The sequence below is a fragment of the Neodiprion pinetum genome, chromosome 6, assembly GCF_021155775.2.
Source record: "Neodiprion pinetum isolate iyNeoPine1 chromosome 6, iyNeoPine1.2, whole genome shotgun sequence".
NCBI classification, from domain to species: Eukaryota; Metazoa; Arthropoda; class Insecta; order Hymenoptera; family Diprionidae; genus Neodiprion; species Neodiprion pinetum.
This window is the reverse complement of record NC_060237.1, coordinates 17,309,905-17,333,333: the sequence shown is the minus strand read 5'-3', so window position 1 is coordinate 17,333,333 and position 23,429 is coordinate 17,309,905. Positions and strand designations below refer to the sequence as shown.

Below are 23,429 nucleotides of genomic sequence, written 5' to 3'. Positions count from 1 at the left end.
CTTAAACATTGCTCTGATCTGAAATCGCCTAATATGCATGTACAATGTGCATGTAGTTACGGCCTCTTATCCAAGCCATTAAACCTTCGTGGTCACTGTTATTTTTCGTCCCATCAGAAATACATTCGTTTCTGGGGTCTTATGGAGCCGGTATATCCGCGGAGGGTTAATGGGCCCTAATTTTTCAGTTTCCCGTATTCGGCAAACTCCACCGATTATTCTAACGATTTACGGGATCAAACGAAAGACATCATCTTCAACATAGACGTGCCTTAGGAATAATATAAATCTGGAGGTATATTTTGTGTCGATACAAATGCGTGCAATGCAAGTTCCCCTCACCGTGTGTGACATATTAACGGTTTGTCCGAGGGGTTAATCGTTTATGAAATCTGGTGTGTGCCCCTTTCTGAATCCTTGAAATCCCTTAAAATCTATGAAATCATTTGAGATCCTTTGAAAATTTATGAAATTCTTGAAATCTTTGTAGTGGAGACCGATGCTAGTTGTCCCATTTTTTGACTCTCTGATTTATAGAATTTTTTAAAATAAAAATTTCATTCAATTTGGACATGGGCACTATAGATGCATTCTTTGCGCACCTAAAGAAAATTCGTGTTTATCGAATTATCGAATCGGTTTCCCGAATTTTCAAAAAAAAAAAAAAAAAAATGGTGGCGTCCCAAGTATTTTGAATGACGACAACTAGTAAAAAATGATGAATAATTTGTTTTTCTCACCATTGTTTTTTGTTTTTGTATTGATGTGAGACACTTGGGTTTTCAATGTATATTTTTAAGCAATAATTCTTTTCTCCAGTGTATTTTTTCCTGGAAACCACATTAAAATACATCAAATAGTCGACCTAGACTCCAAAAACCCCAAAAACTATGAAAAATTTTACTCAGACTTCAAAAAACTCGAAAAACTTAATCCGGATTTAAAAAACCATGGAAAACACGAAATCCATGGTTTTCTAAGTCCGGAATACCGTTGGTGATTTTATTTAAAAATTTGAATATCTTACTGACCCGCTATTCAAACATCAAAAAAAAAATATATATATATAAAATGAAAGCTGCAAGAATCACCTTTCCGATTACCTGACTGCGAAATATTCCAACGCAGCCATTGAAATGAAAAAAAAACAACATATTTAGAAGATGGGAAATAATTACTTATTATGTCCAATTTCAGTTTTCTCAATCACTGCGAGGCCGCATATGATGTAATAATCTAGTTAACAACATTCATTTGTTACAAACATTGAACTTCAACTTCAATTTATAGCACCGCTCGTACCGATATCCAGCGGCGGAGATAATACATAATACCTGAGAGAAAATTTTAGTTCCGGTTACCACTCAGTCCTTAACTATTTTCATTTTTTACCAAAATGGAAAAATATAGTTTTAGGTACAAAATGAAAATTAGTTCTGTAGCTGTTACCAGAAAGTCGAGTATACGTTACTATTATTTCTCATTACGATCACTGTCACTACATTTTCTCGCAACTGTTGCGAAAATTTAATGCTTGTGCAACAATAAATTGACGTTAAAGCCTTATTTAACTAAAAAAGTAGAGTAAACCTCGCAAACTGATTTTGCGTTGCAATTACCAAAAAAGGATCGACAATAGCGCAAAATGGTAACGCGTACCTCGTTTTTTGTAATTCCAACGATATTCAAACAGTTTTTTTTAACGATACCTATTTTACTGAATTTTTCTAGATACTATAACAAATGAAATTTTACTCAGTGTATAAGCCTTGTGACAACGAGGCCCGGCTCCCCGAATGAAATTGTTTATAGTCATTTAAATCTTTACAATCGTTTGGAATCCTTGAAATTTCGTGAAATTTCGTGAAATCTCTTGAAATCTTTTGAAATCCTGGAATCAGGCCGAGTATACCGCAATTGATGAATTATTAACCCCTCGCGTCTGTCTAGTATTTGCGTTGATTCGTTTTAACGATATTAATTATTTGGTCCAATTAATGATTATGGCAAGAACAGCCCCCCCCACCTCCTCTCCGTTGTTCCGCGGATGGATACAACGAGCAGTATGTCAGGTCGTTCCTCGGCTGTGTCACGCATTCGCACGTAATACACGCGGTGGTTTTTTCGCTTCTCTTTTTACCGTAGCCTCTCTGTTTCAACACGCAGTCAACCGGGACGATTACTCACCGCGAATAAATCACCCGTATACTCGATCGAGCGTAAAATTTCATAGTTTTTGCTCTCATCCGTATATCGATAAACTTGCAAGGGAACACAAAAAGGCATTGGTAATAAAAGAAGATACAAAATTGTGTCACGCCGAGTTCTAGTCAATTGCCCCGACGGAATATTACCGGTATAATTTTCCACGTCTGTGTTAAAAATACGTGCGATAATGATTGGAAGTCTTCTACGCTAAAAAAAGTTCAGGAAAAATGTACTTTCTACGGGTCTTTTGGTATCCGGTAATCTGTCGAATATACACAGAGTGATTTTCAATAGGCAAAAAAGTGAGAAAAAAAACGAGTCGAACAAAAAATCGATCCAAGTAAAAAAGTAAAAGTAAAACTACTGTTACAAATCGAATTCCGCGCGTTAGACATTCGCGCCTTGATTAATCGAACGCAGACGAGGTTGCGTCTATGTATTTTGGTCAATTGTACTTCAAATTAATTGAACCATGGAATCAATGTTCTAAGTGCGAGTATGGGGCTCTTGATTTTTGTGCAGATGTAATTAATCGAGTGTACAAATTATTAGGAGAGTGTAGTTATTTTAAGGGCGTGCCCTAATCGATTTCAACGTTGACGTATATATATTTAAATATCAATGTCCACGTATCTTAAACGCGAAAGTGGACTAACAGCCCCGTTCTATATGCAATTCTGAACAAAAACACTTCAATACATTGTCATTTGAGTCAGAAATAAAGAAATGGCATGAAATCGACGAATTTACTACTGCTTTTTCGTAGAATCGATGCTATTTCTTTATTTCTGCGGCAAATGAAAATGTATTGGAGTGCTTTTGTTCAGAATTGCGTATAGAATGGGGCTGTTAAGTCCTTTTTTGCGTTCGAGATATGTTGCTGTCGATACTTGGAGATTTATACGTCAAATTCGAAATCCACCAGGGCATCCCCTTAACGTCACCGTAACTGTGCGCATTTTCAGAGAATATCCTTAATTAGTTGGAAAATGATGGTCTTTCTCGCCAAGTTTCGTTACGTTAACATTACCAACTGCAACCTCATAAATTATTAACGTCAATACAAATCTGATCAGTTGGATTAATTATACAACCGTCAATACACTTTGCGTAACCTGTTTATTGTCAATTTTTCATTATTTTCGAAAAGATTCATTTAGCCCCCTGTTTCAAATCTACGAGAGGGATCCATTCAAGTCTTCTCTATTTTCCATAAAACGCTCATTCACCGTCCGTAATAACCTTGTAGCACTTCGATAATCCAGACTGTCAGAAATGATATGTCGCAATTTCAACCCTTTGTAAAATCCACGTTACGTAAACTATCTGAAAGGTATATGAAGTATATAACAAAGGTATAAGTTCGCTAAAAATTAGCGAATTTTCAAGCAGTTTAAGTAATTTTTTAGCTTCTTAGATATTAACTGATGATGCAATCCGCCCGCCTTCTGTGACTTATTTAAAACAACGCTTTTCAGCAACAGAGGCCCGACATTCCCAGACTTCTTCAGCAAATGCAGGCCCAGCAATTGCCTCCCAGTGCAGCGATGGGACCTCACCCCGGATTGCCTGGGCTTCCCGGCCTCGGCCCGGGTCCCGGAATCCCCGTGCCAACTTCCGCCTCAGCCGCTCTGCTCCAGGGTTTGGGTCTGCCTCCGGTGGCCGGAGCGGCGCCCGGGGGAAGCGGCGGTCACCCTCTCTCCATCCTTGGGAAGTCCGATCATCATCGAGGACAGCCAGACGATATGAAGAGCAACGGTGGTAAGTTATTTCTTCTCCATTTACTCATTTCTAGGCAGAGTTTCTCCTGTTGTGAATGTCGAATCGAGTTACCTCTGCTGGAGCTAGAAACGAAATTGGAACCAAAATTCCTCACTTTCACTTGTCGACAATGTTCGAAAGTCGTGGGAACAATCTAGTGAAAATTGATTTCATTTTTGAAAATGACTTGATATTATGTCGTTTTGAAAAGAATTTGTTTGTTGTATTAATTAATTAATTGTTTAAGTATATTTATGAGCGCATTATGTCAATTGGTAGGATTTTATGTAGAACTTTATTCACAGTTCCAACGGTCTGATTTTCGAAAACTTGGCCTATCGAGATTGCAGCGTTTTTACGAAATAGATAAAAAAAAAAGAAAAAAGATGCGCAATGAAAACGTTGCTTGTTGAAAAATTACAAAAACAAGCTGAGGCGAGTTTTCAATCATTTGTTCACTTACCTACAACGTATCGGTATACGTAATCCGGGATTTGGTACGGATCGCAAAGCCTAACGAGGGAAGCGAAAGCTTGAAAAAAATTCATCTACAGTTATTGCATACAAGTTTCTTGCGTACAAGTTTATTTAATGCAAGGCAAAAAACGCTTTACCGCTAATCGCGATAGATATTCGTAACAGCGCTTAGATAGGGAAAAAATAACGAGACAGTTGGTGGAAAACATCAAATTGTATGTATAATCTCGTTTTTCAAACAGAGTGTTGTATCATGTTTCTTACATTTCAGCATGGCTGATTGTGAAAGAAAATACAAGCGTGCGTCTCTCTCAAGGTATAAATCTTAACTTCGCCTACGGCATTATCGCCTACCTAACTAACTAACTGTGTAACACTTTATCTCTCTTGAATCGGTAAATTAAGATTAATGAATTATGAGGTGAAAAAATAGTATAATTCAGTTTTTCACGTTGGACCCTATGCACTGTCAGAAAATTCACGGTGTCAATAAAAGTCCACACCGATTAGTGTAAAATGAAAACCACAAAATGATGCGGACTTCTGTAGAATATTTTCGCATTTCTAACATTGTGATATTATTGACAAATGTCGTTTCTCCATGGAGCAAAAGAACAACGCAAGTACTATTTTTAGAATTGACCATGAACCTGATTATTCTTTTGAATTCACGGGTGTATCGGGGCTTCAATATAATCTGTCATTTACCGAAGTTGGAACGAAATTGAAGAGTCTCCCTGAAAATCGATTTAGTAGCTAATTAATTGTTAAAATTAACCAATGTACTCAGGTCAGATTGCCGATGGCAGATGCCGATTTCCCGCTGAATTTAATTAGTGCTTCGTTTTCGACGTCCATGCTTCAATGAGAATTATTTACCGTTCTCGACTATTCGCATGACCAAGTTTATTATATTCCGTAATGCTTTAAAGACGGCGTAAGATTCTACTTGAACGTTCAAAGATCTGATCATTTATCATCGCGTGACCAAAAAAAAAAAAAAAAAATTAATCAGCAATTGAATATATGAGTTTGGTACAAAGTCATCGGTTGTTATTTAATTATTTCGCTTACGTTAGTTTGATTTTTAAGTCACTCGTATGTTCAATACAAGTGTAGGTACACAGTGAAATTGATCGTACCACGAGTAATACAAGGCCAAGAGAAAGTTTAGTATGTAAATAAAGCTGTATATACGATTTTATAGCTTTAATTAATTGTAAACCGTATAATAAATGAAAATTTAAGTACCTTATAACTTCGTGAAAAAAAAATTTAATGTGACTCCATACTGTGTGGGAAAATACTTAATTCCTTTATACTGGACCAACGCGACGTCCCTTTGTAAGTTGTAAAAATAATGTAAATATGACGAATATCTAGAATTTGGATACTCAGAATGACCACGAGATGGAATGTTGCTCTACTCGCATGGCCAACTTATTACAGGTTCGCCAGATGGCGCTTCGATCTGATCGGTTCTTCGAAGCTTCTACAAAAGGCATTTTTTGGCGAGCCGTTGAGTACAGGTACCAAAATGAACCAAAGTATAGTTTACGTGACGCACAATATCGTTCTGGTATACCTTGGTTCTTATACCAGTGGATCGCCAAAAAATGCCTTACGTAAATGTGCCCCAGTTTAAAAATGTTCCTCCGGTAATAATTACAATAATCGCATAGGTGTTGACTTTTGCTGTATTTAAAGATACCCACGCACGCAATGACTGCCGATCCATATCAATAGTTTCAATTTCAAACTCTCAAGACGGATTGCCCGCTTAAACCACTTCGCATTAAACACCCCTAAGCCACGTTACTTCGGAGCTGCGAAGGCTCGTTATCCTGGATGAATAAAGGGGATGCCTGCCGCCGAGACGACGCTTCGCATTCCTTGGACGTCCCGGAAGAGCGAGATGCTTCCAGAGAAGCGTCGCGCCAAGTGGCGGGTAGACAGGCACTTCTTCTTGGGCTCGGGAACGCGGGACGTAACACGTACAAACCTCTGATCATACCGTACGAAGGGCACGGAATACCTCGCGCAATTCGAGGACGGGCTTCTCTGCGAATCCGAGGAATGTCACCAATCTGTGAAGCTTTAGAGCCTTGCGCCAGCAGCTAGCTCTGGATCCCAGAAGCTGCTGTACGTCCACGTGTTCTTCCATCGGTGCAGAGAAATCTACCCCGCGTATCTGGTATTTCACACGACATTGAGAAGATCCGTGGACGAACACGTGGCGCCTGTGCGATACTCGACGATCGCGTTGAAACCAAATTTCATCGTTCGACTTATCGTTCGATTGTTATTTCCCTCTGATTCAGAGAGTGCGAATCAAAAAGCCTCACTAGGCCGATCCTGGTTAGTGTTTATGTTTTTTTTCTTGTTTCTACCGGCAATGTTCACGAGATACTTCGACATTAACTTTATGCTACGCTGTGTCAATTTGCAACGTATTTTTCACTTGTTCTTGTTGAACATAAACAGGAGCTAAGAAAAAAAAACTTAAATAAACTGATTACTCGTCTTTAGATTTGCATTAGATTGCGTGTATGAGAATCACATCAAAGGGTGAAGTGGCAGTGGGGCGGATGAAGATATATAAATAAAAATTATAATAAAAATTCTTTTTCGTCGAGGCGGGATTTGTTTGAAGCTAATATTAAAATCGTATATTTACAATTTCAACAACATGCATCATCGGCCGACGGAATTATTACACGTCGTACGAATCGTCGGTTAAAAATTGGCGACGAGGGTGTGAGGTGCGCAAATGAATCGCCCGGGGTAAAATAGAATCCAGGCAATGCGAGGGCCGGCTGAATACTGGATATAGATATATAACGTAGGTATATAGGTTATATGTAACGATCTGCGACAGCCTTCAGTCCGGCTCACCGGTGATCGTCCATCCGGCTGTTCCGATCCCCGGCCGTGGGGTCGAGAAATGCATTAAATGAATATACACACTAGTTTGTTTGCAAAATATCCAAACAATATCCCGTTTCAAAGTGTATATTACGTTTTATATTCCACCCTTCACAGTTCCGCCCCCGTTCCATCCACCCTCCCCAGCGCCGTTCGCGACCCCATCCACGAGAAATATGCCCTGTTATGAAATATAAATATGCATGAATGCAATCGCCGGGGAACGAGGCATGGCCGATGTATGCTCAATGTTATTGACATTTTGTACGAGCCGTGCGTCCGTACCCGGTAGGTGTAGCTTGTATACGTATTAGACACGCTCGCAAGCCTAGTGTTCTCTCTAAAATGTCGCCCCTCTCACCCTGCCGGCGAACACAACGCAAAACACGCCCGAATAACTAGGCATTGGTCAATTTAAATACTCGTCGAATATACGCACGAAAGTTACCCACGCAATATAATTATTCTACATCGATGCGCGTTGTACTCTGTCATTTAGCGCCTCGTTTTATATTAATGTTTCTTTTTCATTTCTGTTACAGGAATGAGTTCCGCCGAGGAGAGACACGTGAGTATATACCACAATTATTGATTGCTTGTGTAAACAATAGTTGCGACTGGCAAGTGTTAGAATAGCGAGAGAAACGGAGAGAGACGGACGTAATTTTTTTGGGGGGGATTTTTTTTATTCGTCAATTTATTCATTTTTTTTTTTTTTTTTTTAAAGCTTCGTCCGTATACGCTCGTATCGAGAAAACTGCGGTGAGCTTCACGTGCCCGTGACTTCGACTGCTAAATAAAAAAATTATTTCTCGTAGAGGGTTACAAAGCTTCCTATAAACACGACGAATAGCTCCACCCTTTCGTAATTTGTTAGATCAAGTACCGTATACTTGCAATTTTACGGAAAATTATATCTATATATGATTCATTTATACAGATCGACGTTTAACACTTTTTTCCATTCGATTAATCCACGAAGTAGAATATAACGTAATATTCGGAATTGTGATTGAGCAGAAAATTACTCCCAAATCGGTGTAAAGCCGCTTGATGCTGCGGAGATCTGATTTTTAGCTGCTGTTGCCGCTGCCGAATACCATTTTTCCTCCTAGACGGCAGTAAAATAAATAACAAATCAGAAATGAAAAGCCTTAAAATTCTAAATACACTATTCTGCAGATGTAGTTCTATTGTAGGTACGTGAAGCAAAGTAGTAGTAGACAATAAGATGGTGAATTTCCCGAGGCTTTGCCGCAAACGAACCTTGGCGTCTTTTGTTACAGCTAACGCAGCCCTTTTCTCATAGTACAAATCCCTCGCTTCGTACGAAAATATTGCTCCTCTTTTCTCCGGGGTTTTACCAGCCTTTTCAGCGGTAGCCACAGACGGATCACCCATACCGATTCCCCTGTAATATATAAAATTCGATACGATACGAATTTTCTTAAAGCGAAGGAGAGGAATCCGCCTGGTTAAATATTTACTGTCTTTTTGTGTCCTAAGAAAAAAGAAACCGATTGTCAATGATTTGAAAAGAGAAGTGTGATCGAAACAAACAAAAAAAAATTACACTTTTCTGACAAATATTCTAATATCTTTTTCAACAAATTTTTTGTAAAAATATTTTTTATTCATCCGATAAATGCTTTTTTGACAAAGTTCTGAAACTCTTACACCAGGTTTCGACTCACGGGGTTACCTACAACGAGCCAATCATCATACTGCAAACTGATAATTCGTTTATTTTCGTCTACGTATCATCGACGAGACATCGTCAACGGACTGAAGTAGATTTCAGAAATCCTGAAAGCCGACTGTAACGAATCGCGTACTTTGCTCACCGGCGTACCGTGTATAAAATGCTGAAAGTTCGTCCTCGTGCTCAAAGTCGTCACAGCAGGATTTCGTACAGAAAAGCAAGTTCTAATTGCATGCAACATATGTATACATAGAGTACATCCAAACGACACAGAACTCACGCTGGAATCTTGCGCAGGATCTTTTTCAATCTGTTGCCAATCTTAACGGTCTTGCTCAGACCTTCCTTGGCGTTCTTCTCATCATATTTCACGTTGGCAATTGGTCTGTCATTTCGGTGCTGCGCGATCAAAGGTTTGATCTTTGGCTGCTCGGCAATGTCTGATGCGTGGTTTGCCGGGACCGTAACCGTTCTCTCAGCGGCAGCTGATATACGTTTTAACCTGCATCGTACGACATGACTCGGGACTTTGGCAAGCACTGGCTTACCGCTGCAAAAATTTTAATTCAGTTATCTATCTCCGCTCGCTCGCATTTTTCATACGTCCGGCAAAACGTCACAATCTTTACGGTTATGCACAATTACAGTTTACTGTTTCTCGGAGTGCATCTCGCGGCAATAGCTTCGGCCGGTGGTGTCCTCGGATCCGTGGTGGCCATGCGGGCGAAATTATTGTTCAAATTATGATCGAGAATTGTTAGCTTGTTTCCAAAGCATCATTACGAATTTTACTTCATCGCGAATGAATTTTTATTTTCGTCAAATCTCAGATGTTTCATATCAAGTCTTTGGTTCCGTGGTAACCTTCGTGACAGTCGCCGAATGTTCAGCTGTATATACATGTATATGTGTAATATTGTATACGTTTTATGAAATATAACTTGCAATCGAAGCAACGCGACACCTGGATTTAATTTCTCGAAGCGGTAATTAGGCAGAATCATACCAGAAGTTTAACCGAGCAGATATTCATCTGTATAACGCTGTACCAAATTAACCGTACACCGCCTACAATGAGACCGAGCCTCGTAGCTCGCCGCATAGCTTTACGAGGTAATGGGTTATCGGTACGGTGGAATTCATCGTCATCATCTCCGCTGCCGCCGCCGTCCGAACCAGGCCGAAATAAACGTGGATCGATTTGGCCCAGTCACGACTTGGTTACAAATGGTACAAGGGACTCTATAGATAGTCTCGTGATCTATCCATTACCGGGCCTACAGCTTCAATCTCTATAATCGAACGAGAACAAATAGAGGCCGCGGTATATAAAATAAAAAAAAAAAAATGAAGTAAAAAGTAAAGAAGAATGGGAATAGGGGACGGGAACGGTCGGGGAAGGGGGGGAAGAAAAACCCGGGGCGCAACTTCTATAGGGACCTCGGAGCGAACAGAGGAGACCAGAGAGGGTCGGAGGAAAGAGATCACGGACAGAAATCGGGGAGTGAGAGGAAGGCAAAGGAGACGGGGAGAGAAGATAGGCAGGTATTACGGGTTAGCGTCCTCGTCTGTGATCACCTCGAGACCGCGTCCCGCCCCTGACCGCCCTCTCATTCTGTCCTCTCGTCCATAGCATGCCTCTTCTTCCATCTCTTCTCTCCTCTCCTCTCCTCTTCATCTACTCGACGGCTCATCTCTGCCCTTCGTATTATATACAGGCAGGAAGGCTCTTCTGCACCCTGTAATCATTGTTGCCTCTTCCAGGACCCTTCCTTCAGTCGGCGCACATAGGCATTCTGTATTTTTATCACTATCAACACCCACGTATTACACACCGACACGAAGACACGCACCTGACGCGAGTGCCGCGGTATCCGCTGTGTCTACATGCGGACATTCCGAGCTCCATTATCGTCCTCCGTTACATGGTTCAGGCTCGGGTTTCGCCGAGTTCGTCCGCGCGTTGGTTGGGTCGGTTGGTTAATTGAAAAAAAGCGCGAACGTCGGTACGTCTACGTGTCGGATGCCCTTTGAACCCCTCGACCTCTGCACTCTGCTTGACACTGCCGCGGAGACGTGCTAACCTCTCCGCTCTGCTACGACTCTATCCTCCGCATGTGATTTTTCAACTTCCGTGGATACACACAGGGTACACGATAAGAACAACTTCGTTGTTGAATCGGAAAGTAATTCTCTACGGCAAATGATGTAGTTTGCCTTATTTACGTATGCAGATTGATGTGAACATTGTCGGGTTGCGGAATTATTTTGTACTCTTTGCGTTTCGTCGATCATATATTTCTGCTGATCTAATCATTTTAAAATTGAGGAAAATCTTGGAAATGTTGCGATATCACATTAAAGGCTGAACCTTACGAATACCGTTAGATTTTTCTTTTCAATTGACATCCAGGGTTATTGGTATACATGGAACTACATCTAGAAAGATCTACATATTTAAATTGTATAAGTAATATCTTCGACGAACTTTCATGCTTCACTCGCACACGATTATGAGAAGTCTTGCTCGTATGTATGCGGATGCAGAGAAACCGTGAAACGAAACAAAGATCGAATTTAGCGAACGTCGTGCCGTGGGTGGAATTTCCGAATCCCATTAAGCAATTGCCGAGGTTTGAGGTTGGGTCGAGTCAAGTCCAGTTGAGAGCATGAAGGCACGACGCGGCGAATAAATCGTAGACGTTTTACGGAGTTCGCGGAACGCGTGAGCCAATCAGTGTCTGATCCCATCGGATCGACGGACGTAAGCTGCGAGCCGTTAAAGCCTTAGCGCGTTTACTCACCTGAGTTTTTGTCGGTACCCACACCTGCGCGTCTTCCTGTACGTACCCGCCTGCTTCCAGCACCATGGACAACAGTCACGGGGCAGTAGCGCAATAAATCTTATGAGCAGGCAATTAAATCGTAATTGGCACCGGCAAACGCGCGCATTAAACCTGCCCGGTTTCAGCCTACCGATACCGCAGTAATAATATCGATATGGTGTTGATATTTCAGAGAATATATCGACGGTCTGAGATACCATCGGAATTTCGAATCGTTCTTTTGAATCTTTATGGATAACAGTCAAGAGGATATACGACTCTCTATACTTCTAGAAAAAGTGGAGTTCTTTTAACGCGTGCGTGTCTGTTGCAGGGAAGCAAAAAAACCACGGAAAAGCAATTACAAATCAAGTAGTTTTTCTACGATATGCCGTGAGACACCTTCTCGTGGATCTACCTACTAAAAATAATCGAGCCTTTTGCAACGTTTGCAACAATATATAAGGCATTTCAAATTGGATTGAACGATTTTTAAAACTTGTCCGAAGCTAGGATTTCACTTAATGAAACAAGTTTCACTTTTATTCGCATTTACAAAAATTAATCCTTGACACGGAAAAATGAGAATTATCACGCGGCAGCTATGAATCTAAACCTCCTCAACGAAGGGATCTTGTAAATTTTCTCAGTTTTCAAATCCATTATTTTTGCTCAAAACCAAAATCTGATTTCATGTATACATATGATTTCACGTTTTCTAAGAAATAAGATTGGCACTAATTGTTGTCTTTTAGGTAAGTCATTTCGCACGAACTCTTAATATCTGGTACTTGGAATGTCCAAAGCTTTCGAACGTTCTCTGCGTTACAACAGTGATCAAACTAATGACTCTCACAAAAAATGTACTTGGATTCGAGCAGTGTTGATAGCATTGTTTGAAAGCGACAGAGGCTAAAACATCATCTCTTAGCAATTTTATATATATATATATAAAAGCAACAACTCTTAAGATCGCCTCCTTAAGTAACACGCCAACGCGTGTACTTCACGGTATAAAACACTTTCACCAGTGTCCATAAACGCGTCTTGATGACAAGATCATGTATAAACACTGTTGGACTCGCGCCTTGTCGTGGGTATAATAATATCGCCGAAGTAGTTTAGTACATAGACGCTGTTCAAAAAGCCACTTCTCGAAAGCATGGATGCGTCTCATGTGTTTTAGAGAAGTTCCATATCGCCTGGGGACAAGTACAGTCGGCCCAGGAGTCCACCTGACCAGCATCATTCCCACCACTCTCAGAACCACCACGAGCACCAGATGCACGTCAAGAAGATGAAGAAGGAACAAGAAAAAGACATGGCCCACGTACGTATACACCATTATTCTTACCGCGACGAGTCCTTTCCCTTCCCTTCCCTTCCATCCTCTTCTCCCCACCTCCCGTCCTTGCCAACTACCTGAGAGTACCTGTATGTAGAACCTATAATACCAGGGCCTAGTTGACATTCCCTCCGGCCAACTTCATTGTTTAAACTACCGTGCCAAGATCGCATCGGATGTCGTCGCATCGTCGCGACGAAGACAGAGTAGAACCAACTTACCGCACACAGATCACGTCCACAGTTCTGCTTCTTATGCACGGCGCATCCTCATATCCGATTTCTGTATTTCCGTTCTGCAGCAGAGTGACGGTGAAAAGAGTGACCAGGACCTGGTGGTCGATGACGCTAGCGAAGGTCCGGTCAGCCCAGCAGTAAACGGCACGTCTTCGCCGCGAGAAAATGGTCTCGACAAAATCGGCTCGTCCTCGGTCCCGATGGGCGGCCAGGTGAAGAAGGAGGCCCCACCGCACTCGCCGAGGAGCGGTACGAGCAGCAACGCCAGCACACCGTCGGCCAAGAAGATGGACGACAGAGAGAAGACCACGACACCGATATCGAAACCTATGACCCCAACCTCCGGCTCGGGCGGCGGATCGAAACCCTCTGGATCGGGGAAAATGATGCAGGGACCGCCGTCCGGAGTTCCCGGCGCTTATCCCCCGCACTATCCACCAGGACCGCCGCCTCATCACCTTCCCCCGACCGCTCAGCATCCCCACGTCGACATGCTGGGGTACAACGGGTATGCGGCGCCCAGACCGCCGCCGCAGCAGCTCTACGATCCTCACGGGGGAATGCGAGCGCCGATGGGATCGTTGGGAGTGCCTGGTGGCAAGCCGTGAGTATATTTGAATATTTCCCAGTCCTGGTTTCCCTCGGTGGTCGGTGCCGCGTGCGCGGTATTCGAGTCTTCCTTTAGGTGGAGGGATTCTCTCTTGATGCGGAGTCGGATGATTTTTTTAGGGCGTACAGTTTCCACGTTTCCAGTGAGGGTCAGATGCAGCCGGTCCCTTTTCCCCCGGACGCCTTGATCGGTCCCGGCATACCTAGGCATGCGCGTCAGATAAACACTCTGACGCACGGTGAGGTCGTATGCGCCGTGACGATATCGAATCCCACCAAGTACGTCTACACCGGAGGCAAGGGGTGCGTCAAGGTCTGGGACATCGGGCAGGGTGGTAGCGGAAACGTGAAGCCCGTCTCGCAGCTCGATTGCCTTCAGAGGGACAACTACATCAGATCGGTGAAGCTCCTACCGGATGGTCGGACTTTGATAGTCGGCGGGGAGGCGAGTCAGCTCAGCATATGGGACCTGGCGAGTCCCACGCCCCGCATCAAGGCCGAGCTCACCTCGTCAGCACCGGCCTGTTACGCATTGGCTATCTCCCCGGACTCCAAGGTCTGCTTCAGCTGCTGCAGCGACGGAAACATCGCGGTCTGGGACCTCCAAAACCAGACGCTTGTCCGACAGTTCCAAGGACACACGGACGGCGCTTCGTGCATTGATATATCCGCCGACGGTTCGAAGCTCTGGACCGGAGGTCTCGACAACACCGTCAGATCCTGGGACCTCCGAGAAGGCAGGCAACTCCAGCAGCACGACTTTACGTCCCAGATATTCTCCCTGGGATACTGTCCGACCGGGGAGTGGCTCGCCGTTGGTATGGAGAATTCTAACGTCGAAGTCCTCCACGCAACAAAACCCGACAAGTATCAGTTGCACCTTCACGAGTCCTGCGTCCTGTCACTCAGATTTGCTTCCTGCGGGAAGTGGTTTGTCTCCACTGGAAAAGACAACCTTCTGAATGCCTGGCGTACGCCCTACGGAGCGTCCATCTTTCAGGTAAATTGACGGAAGTTAGAATTACAGTGATTTTTTTTTCTTTCGTCCGCTAACCAGTTTTCTAATCTTACGGGATTCTACATTTTCTACAGTCTAAGGAATCCTCGTCGGTGTTGAGCTGTGACATTTCCGCCGACGATAAGTACATCGTTACAGGATCCGGTGACAAGAAAGCGACGGTCTACGAAGTGATGTACTGAACCCAAGTATTCCCTTGCCCGCTATAGCATGCATACTTGAAAAAAAAGAAGAAAAATCTATGAATAACAGGTGAAAGAAAGAAATCCTTCCAGCAAGATCTCAAGATGTCCGAGTCTATTGTAAATACACTATTAGTTATACATACTAATACAACACTTATACATATATACATGGATATAAATACTATTATTAATACAAGTTGACGTTACATATGTACATTTTGTATATAAATTACATCATACATGCTATCATATTTTTCTACTCCGCGGAGGTAAATTCGAAGTGTAAATATTTGTTTACGTCATACTCATACGTCTGGACAGAACAATGAAAATGATGAGAATAATGATTGTGATCATGATATGAATAATAAAAATAGTAATAATGACGATAAGAATTATTGAAAAATTTTATCTCCCATTACCACTCCTCGTCCTGATATTTTACAGTACAACTCTTACTCCAGATACTAAAATTTTCGGCCTTGAACTATTGCAAAAAGTAACATTTCAGAATTTATTAATCAAATTGAGGATTTCGCAACCAGAAATATAGGATTGCAAAAATCCTAGAAAGTACAGAGACTTGGATAAATTCCGACACGTTCGATATCCCTAGGAACTTTACTACCTACGGTGTTGAATGAGCACCGCTTGCATTGCTGCCCATCGGCCGCAGACTCTTTTTTGTTTTCTGCTCAGCCCTACGCGCGCAGCCGGTAGCGCAAATGGTGCTCATCCAACACCGTGGGTCGTAAAATTCCTAGGGATCTCGAATCTATCTAATTCTTTTTACACTAGTTTTTGAAGCCTACTGAAAAACATTACTTCAAATTTGCATCGCGACCTTTGCAAAATAGTTTCAGCTCTATTCGGTAAAATTTTAGCTATTTTGTAGGCCAGCGAACGAAACGTTAATTAGGAACTGAGTATAATTATTGCCATAATCGTCTTTGGCATAAAATAGTGCTTCACAACCAGTGGCATTGCAAAGACTCGTACAGGCGTAATGGGATTGTAAGTGTGTCAATGACTGCCATGTTTATTCTGTAACCAACGTTTCAAGCAGCGAGCCAAATAATTCCTAAACATATCTTTCGTAGCTTCGGCTAGTTTTAAACTTCGGGTATTTGTCGCTAAATATTTTTAACTTGAAAATTATTTCTGCACAACAGGCTGCAGGATAAAAAGATTTTGATATTACAAAATTCGTTTGGAATAATATACTCGCGTACGCAGGTATCATCTTATTTCATCTGGTTCGAAACGGTGCGATTCACTATTGAACATAACCCTAGTCTAGTCTCACTTCCGAAGATAAAACCCTCCCATTTTTATCCCTCGTGTGAACGCCGTGTAGCTCTAGACTAAATTGTCTTCTATTGGGGCAATCAGGAGGTCAAACGAAACCCATCAACCACCGAAGACAACTGCGCACAGCGTATCGTCACAGCAGTATCAGCAGCCTGCGGCAGAGTTCCCTGTGGATACAGACTTGTAATCTTTTCTGCGATTTGGGATCGTATATTGGAGAAACCAATTAGAGCGAATCGATTATATTTATTTTGATTTCGCCGCTCGGCTTTGAATATAGAGGAACCAATCAGAGCAAATCGCATATGGGCTATTCCGCGTCAACCGGATCAGTCATCTCTCAGATATTTTTTTAATTTGGCATGTGGATTGTGTAGGGGGAGTCAGATTTTTGTGCGAAAGCGCGAATCTCATAATGCAAAATTCGATTTTTTATTAACAATAACAAATTAGACTCCCATTTTTTTCAAAAATTCATAACTTCGGCAAAAAATTAGATACAATATATTTTTTTTTTTCAAATTACGCGGAAAGCTCCATAGAATTTAAAAAAAAATACGATATGGTAAAAACAAGTTGTTATCAATTGTTTATTTAACAATTAATTTTTCAAAGATTTTTAAAACAGTGACTGACACGATCAAAAAATTTTTTTTAAATTCTGACATGTTCCTTGAACTGTACTACAACCTATGAATTAATTCCAGAGGGGTGTTTTTCTTCATTTTTGAGTAAAAAATCATTAAAGGTGTCGATGCGCATGAAATTGCGGCCCGCCGAGTCTCTACGTCATGGCGGGCGGCCGGTTGCCGTCCACCGCTACACCGCGGTGGCGTCGCAGCGTTATTTTAGAGTCATTTTCACGATGTAGGACATGATTGAAGAATCTGAAAAAAATACTGTACCTTCACAAGGCCTTCTCAAAGCGATAAGTGAAGTTTCAAGAATGTGTTTTTATTTTAAAATAAGTAGCAAGTTATGTAATTATTATCATTTATGTGCACTCTCATGGTGTGTAACCGTTATTTTGAATCTCTGTAATAAAAAAACGGTGAAAAACACATTCCTGAAACTTCACTTATCGCTTTGAGCAGGCCTTGTGAAGGTACAGTATTTTTTTCAGATTCTTCAATCATGTCCTACATCGTGAAAATGACTCTAAAATAACGCTGCGACGCCACCGCGGTGTAGCGGTGGACGGCAACCGGCCGCCCGCCATGACGTAGAGACTCGGCGGGCCGCAATTTCATGCGCATCGACACCTTTAATGATTTTTTACTCGAAAACGAAGAAAAACACCCCTCTGGAATTAATTCACAGGTTGTAGTACAGTTCAAGGAACATGTCAGAATTTTAAAAAAATTTTTTGATCGTGTCAGTCACTGTTTTAAAAATCTTTGAAAAATTAATTGTTAAATAAACAATTGATAACAACTTGTTTTTACCATTTCGTATTTTTTTTTAAATTCTATGGAGCTTTCCGCGTAATTTGAAAAAAAAGAAATATATTGTATCTAATTTTTTGCCGAAGTTATGAATTTTTGAAAAAAATGGGAGTCTAATTTGTTATTGTTAATAAAAAATCGAATTTTGCATTATGAGATTCGCGCTTTGGCACAAAAATGTAACTCCTCCCACACAATCCACATGCCAAATTAAAAAAATATCTGAGAGATGACTGATCCGGTTGACGCGGAATAGCCCATATTGGCGCAGGACTCTAGATCTTCGAAGGATTGATATTCTGCGAGTATGCTAACGGTGTCACATCACGGACTGCGTATACGTAAGTAAAATACGATACGTATAGACAGGTGTGTGTGTATATATATATATGTATATATAGGAATGTAGATTAGAATTATAATTAGTAATGTCGTGCATGCACGCCGCCAGCTCGCGCATTCAATGGAAGGTTCATCACCATCGCAGCGTGTGTATATATATGTATTATGCATATATTCCTGTTATAACGCCGGTTAGCGGATACGAACATATACATACGAACGCTTTGCATATGCGCCTCTCCACTCCACCCCGTCAGCTTTATTGCCTGCGCCGCGCGTATTTGCATGATAATAATAATGATAATAAAGAGAATGATGATAATAATATGCGTGCGAAGCGTACATACATTTACGATAGACGTATGCACACTATATCTATCTACAAGCATAGTGGATGCCGCGTGTTTTGAATATCATACCCCCGGCTGAATATGCCTATTATTAGTTGTTACTGCTAATTTGACAGGTACGAGAGTGAAAGAGAAAGAGGGAGAGAGAAACTTCCACAAAATACGTACGTACAAGTAACAATTACGTTATTACCGCTCGTCGTCTTCCATACGCACGCACACGTGTTACATACGATATATACGCTCAATGTTACCCGGGCTTTGGATTTCTGTCGCCATCTTTTGATTGTTGGTTTTCTACATTTCAGGTTATTCTCACTGTCTATTCTTATTCCGAATCTCTTGACGCTCAAATCGCGAAGATTGGTGTAACGTCTTTCCATGAATGTTCTAATCTTTACACTTCCGGACCCTTTTGCAATAATAATAGTTTTTCCGGGAATTAGTTTTCTTCTGTAATTTATGTTTTTTCTTTTTCATTCAAAAGCAATTCATTCACAACCTTTATCAATATCGTACATTGCAGAGTTGTCCTGATATATGACGCATGAGACTAACTCTGCAATTTCAAACTGTGGGAACAAGCAAACTCGAAGTAGCTAATGGTTTCAAATAATATTAGAAATATTGATATTTGACCGTAAGCGGAGAAATAGTACATTGTGTAATAAGGAGGTAAACTTGGTCTTTTCGGGTTGCAATATGAGTCGTAGGTGAGCCGAAGAAGAATATTACAAATGCGCGAGGCGAAAAGGCTGCGATTATTTATATAGAACAAGAGTATGTTACGCGTTTCTTCACAAAGCACAAAATTGAGGTTAGGGTCGCGTACTACCAGATTTATTTGTAACAGCGCATGCTCGCAGGATGGAAAATACCACTTTTAACTTCTAGTTCTAGTTCTAACTTCTAGTTAAAAGTGGTCTTTTCTGTACTCCGCGCATATGCATTCGGAGACTCACTCTACCTGTCATAGGGACAGGTACTTTTTGTACGGAAAACATGCATGAAAAAACAAGTAAAATACTCTCGCATTATATAAATTCCTATTTATCACACATGCATGAAATATGGAGCTTTGCGTAGCAGTTTAGCGGGACGAAAGTAGCGAATTTCAGCTCAGTGTTGTCAAGAAATTGAACACTCGCGTCCTGCAAAACTACCACGCAAAGCTCCACCGCTTTTCATTCGCTTGTGATAAAAACTATCGTGTGTGATTCGGGCCAAAAGTCGGTGACCGCAACTCGTGTGATTTTTGCCGTCGCTTCGCTCAGGCGCAAACTTCACACTCGTCGCAATCGCCAACTTTCGTCCCTTGTCACGCAATATACTACACCGCCTTCACAGTTACAACCGCAAACTTAAAACTTCGTCAACGTTCACCGCGAAGCAGGAATTTGCCGATCTTCTACACTTTGCTTAAAGTATGCGCAATATGCTATGTAAGATTTACACTCGCTTATACTCGACGGCTGGCGCCAAATTCAAATCATAAAATGCATCACGAAATGCTGGGAAACTCTTCGGGGAATTGATAATTGACATGAGACTGTTAAAAAGTGGTTATTGTAATAACCAGAAGCGTTTTAGGATGTGATAATTTTGGGTCGGCGATGAGCCAGCGGCGCGCGGTGCGGTAAAAGGACCCCGAGAACTAACGGCGTCGTGCGGTAGCTCAGTTTTAGACAGATGCGTAACCGGTTTTCACCTCGGCTGTTTGTATTTCTTCACGATGCATTTAGAGCTTCAATTTAGGTGGCGGCCATTCGGTCAGGGAACGTCAAAGGCCGGTCCGAGGCTCCGACTTACCTCTGACCACCGCCTCTTCCCTCTTTGTGGGTACGCGCATGTTACATAGATCCTATAACCGCGTTCAGTCTCTATTTACCCAACTATCTGATCCGGTGTGTTTGAATACCCACTAAAATCAACGGCTGGATCGCGCGTAATTCTATTTAACGCGCGGGTGCGCTTACATGACACAGAAAGAGAAACAGAAAACACGAAATTGGAAAGGGGAACGCAGACATAGACTCATGCTGCATCAGACGTTCGTGCAGTTTTACCGTAAACGTGATACCTTCTCAAACCTCAATCACATTATCGCACGCGGATTTCAATGATAGTTTAGTGTGAAAATCGTCACGTTGCTTGGATTTATTTTCGTGCCAGATTTTTTCAAACAAACTATTTAGAACGAACGCAATCTGTTTCAGCATGAAACGAAATCCTTTATCCAGATTCACATTTTTTTCTGAAAGAAATGGAAATAGTAAACCATATTGCTGCAGCTTTCAGGACAAAGTCAACGCTGCTTGAGTTGTGTCAAATTCGTTTTGTTTGCATTTAATGTTATGGAATTGCTGCCTTTTCAGTAACAAATCCTTCTGTTGAATATATACCTTTATCCCATATTTTGTAAAATGCGGTGTGTATCACTGAGAAAAATTTCAATAGTTATAGTAACTAGAAAAATTCAGTAAAACAGGTATCGTTAAAAAAACTGTTTGAATATTGTTGGAATAACGAAAAACGAGGTACGCGCAACCATTTTGCGCTATCGTCGATCCTTTTTTGGTAATTGCAACGCAAAATCAGTTTGCGAGGTTTACTCTACTTTTTTAGTTAAACGAGGCTTTAACGTCAATTTATTGTTGTACAAGCATTAAATTTTCGCAACAGCTACAAGAAAATATAGTAACAGTGATCAAAATGAGAAAGAATAGTAACAGATACTAGACTTTCCGGTAACAGCTAGAAAACTTATTTTCATTTTCTACCTAAACCTATATTTTTCGATTGTGGTAAGAAATGAAATAGTTAAGAACTGAGCGCTAACCGGAACTAAAAATTTCTCTCAGTGTAATGTTTTGGGCCAATATCAATTAATTTATATGAGCTATGAGCGTACGAGCTTCACATTATACTTGTTAAGAATAAGTTCGTTAATTTGACGCTATACATGTATCTGTAATTAAAATGGAAGAATAATTTGGCCAGGTATCCAACGATCAGCATCGCGGTACCTTTCTTTGCTGATGAATTCCTAAGTTGTTCGTTTAGGCACGTTGTGTTCTACGTTGTATTACCCTTAAAAAATTCGCAGCAAAGTCACGCACGGCACTCGACTCGTCCAGCGTGCATTGAAGCGCGTTAGATTGTGCGGAGAGTCCCATACAACGTACGGAATACCTACGTTCCACATAAACGGATTCGAAATGCTTCGGTAAGCCAACGGCGTCCGCGGTAAATTAACAGCGCTCCAACGTGCGTGCAGACGCGCCTACCCCTTTACCCTGTACGCGCACGCCTGCCTCGATTTCTGCGCGACACGTCACTATACATAGCAAAATGTCTCGGAATATCTGCACTCCAAGTTCCCGCTCCATAAGTTCGCGCTGATTAAGTGCCTGCACTGTAGTAGCTGCACGGTCTGTAAACCATATGGCTATGTTATAACAGGGTGTCCCATATTGACAAGAAAACCGTAGTAAACTGAACAGACTTAATATTTCAACGAGCATAAAATTTATATTTCCAAGTATAATAATTACACTGAAGAATTATACTCGTGCAAAATTTTCTCGTACTTCTTCCTGAACTTTCAACAATACTCGAACCGTTATTATAACGACACTCGTTACGCTATAATTTTCTAGTATCCTTGACAAATGAAACTTTTCTCGGTGGATGAGACCCCCCATCAATTCTCGAGATACTTATGACCGTTCTATATGAAACGGGCCACCCTGTCTGTAGAATATACGATGCTGCGAACATATGTGCTAACATAATTCCCCAATGATCTCCGGACGGAAGGCTTAGGTGATGTAGGTAGAGGCGATATTGGCAGGTACCTGTATCTATCTCTGGTTGCGTGGTTGCAGAATTGAGCCGAGGTCGGTGCTGAGTGGGCGACGCGCCCTTTACCGCCTCGCCCCGTCCCAACGCATTTTGCGGTCGATGCGTGGGCATGCAGGATCAACAATACAATAACGAAATTACTGGCGGGCGAAGCGAGCCGATCCCACCCGGCAGACTACACGCCGCCGTCGGGGGAGAGCACATTTGTGTTTCTCTACGCCTCGCACGCTGATATTTTCACGGATTTATACACTCCGCGAGGTAACATCGGAGGTTTTTTCCTCGATCCGTGATTAATTAAAAACACGTATGTTCGTGTACATGACATGCGGATACAGCAGCCCGGTTGTCGAACTGATTGACGTTCGTTTGTTCGCGTCGCACCCGTAGAGAATTTCAACTAAGCGATGTCTCGGAGTTGAAAAGCGAAAAATGGGAAGAGACGAGAATTTACGAAAGCGGGTGGACAACCCTATCGATTTGATTGAACTTGTACACACTTTTATATTCAATAATTGGAACGAGATGCGGATGAGTTTGATAAGTTCATCATAGAATGAACGTGTTTCCAGGTGATTTGATTTGCATATATTTATGGCCTGTTCGATTAACAAAACGATCGGTACTTCTACGTATAAATTTTGATAAATCCCATGTCCGGTACGGATTTCTCCATACATCATTTCGTTCTTATCAATTCTCGGATCAATGTATCAATCTCGCATTATGTACCTATATTTGAAAACTAATGTGAATGAATAATTCGTTTCGAAATTATGAGCGAATCGAAGTGTTCATCTACGATTGAAACTTGGTGCATACTTCG

General features: G+C 41.6%; 1 protein-coding gene across 4 annotated transcripts in view; it reads left to right on the top strand.

The window, feature by feature from the left end:
* The window catches only part of LOC124221455 (protein groucho), a 67,376-nt gene extending 51,701 nt beyond the window's left edge, over positions 1–15,675 (top strand). For 2 of the 4 annotated variants that reach the window (XM_046631501.2, XM_046631502.2), the window contains exons 6-11: positions 3,687–3,969; positions 7,914–7,939; positions 13,085–13,228; positions 13,545–14,083; positions 14,209–15,088; positions 15,181–15,675. In XM_046631501.2, the coding sequence (XP_046487457.1) occupies positions 3,687–3,969; positions 7,914–7,939; positions 13,085–13,228; positions 13,545–14,083; positions 14,209–15,088; positions 15,181–15,288 (1,980 nt within the window). In that variant the 3' untranslated portion in view covers positions 15,289–15,675. The remainder of the gene's footprint in view (positions 1–3,686; positions 3,970–7,913; positions 7,940–13,084; positions 13,229–13,544; positions 14,084–14,208; positions 15,089–15,180) is intronic. The other 2 variants (XM_046631503.2, XM_046631504.2) reach the window with 2 other exon arrangements.
* Positions 15,676–23,429: the final 7,754 nt, after the last annotated feature.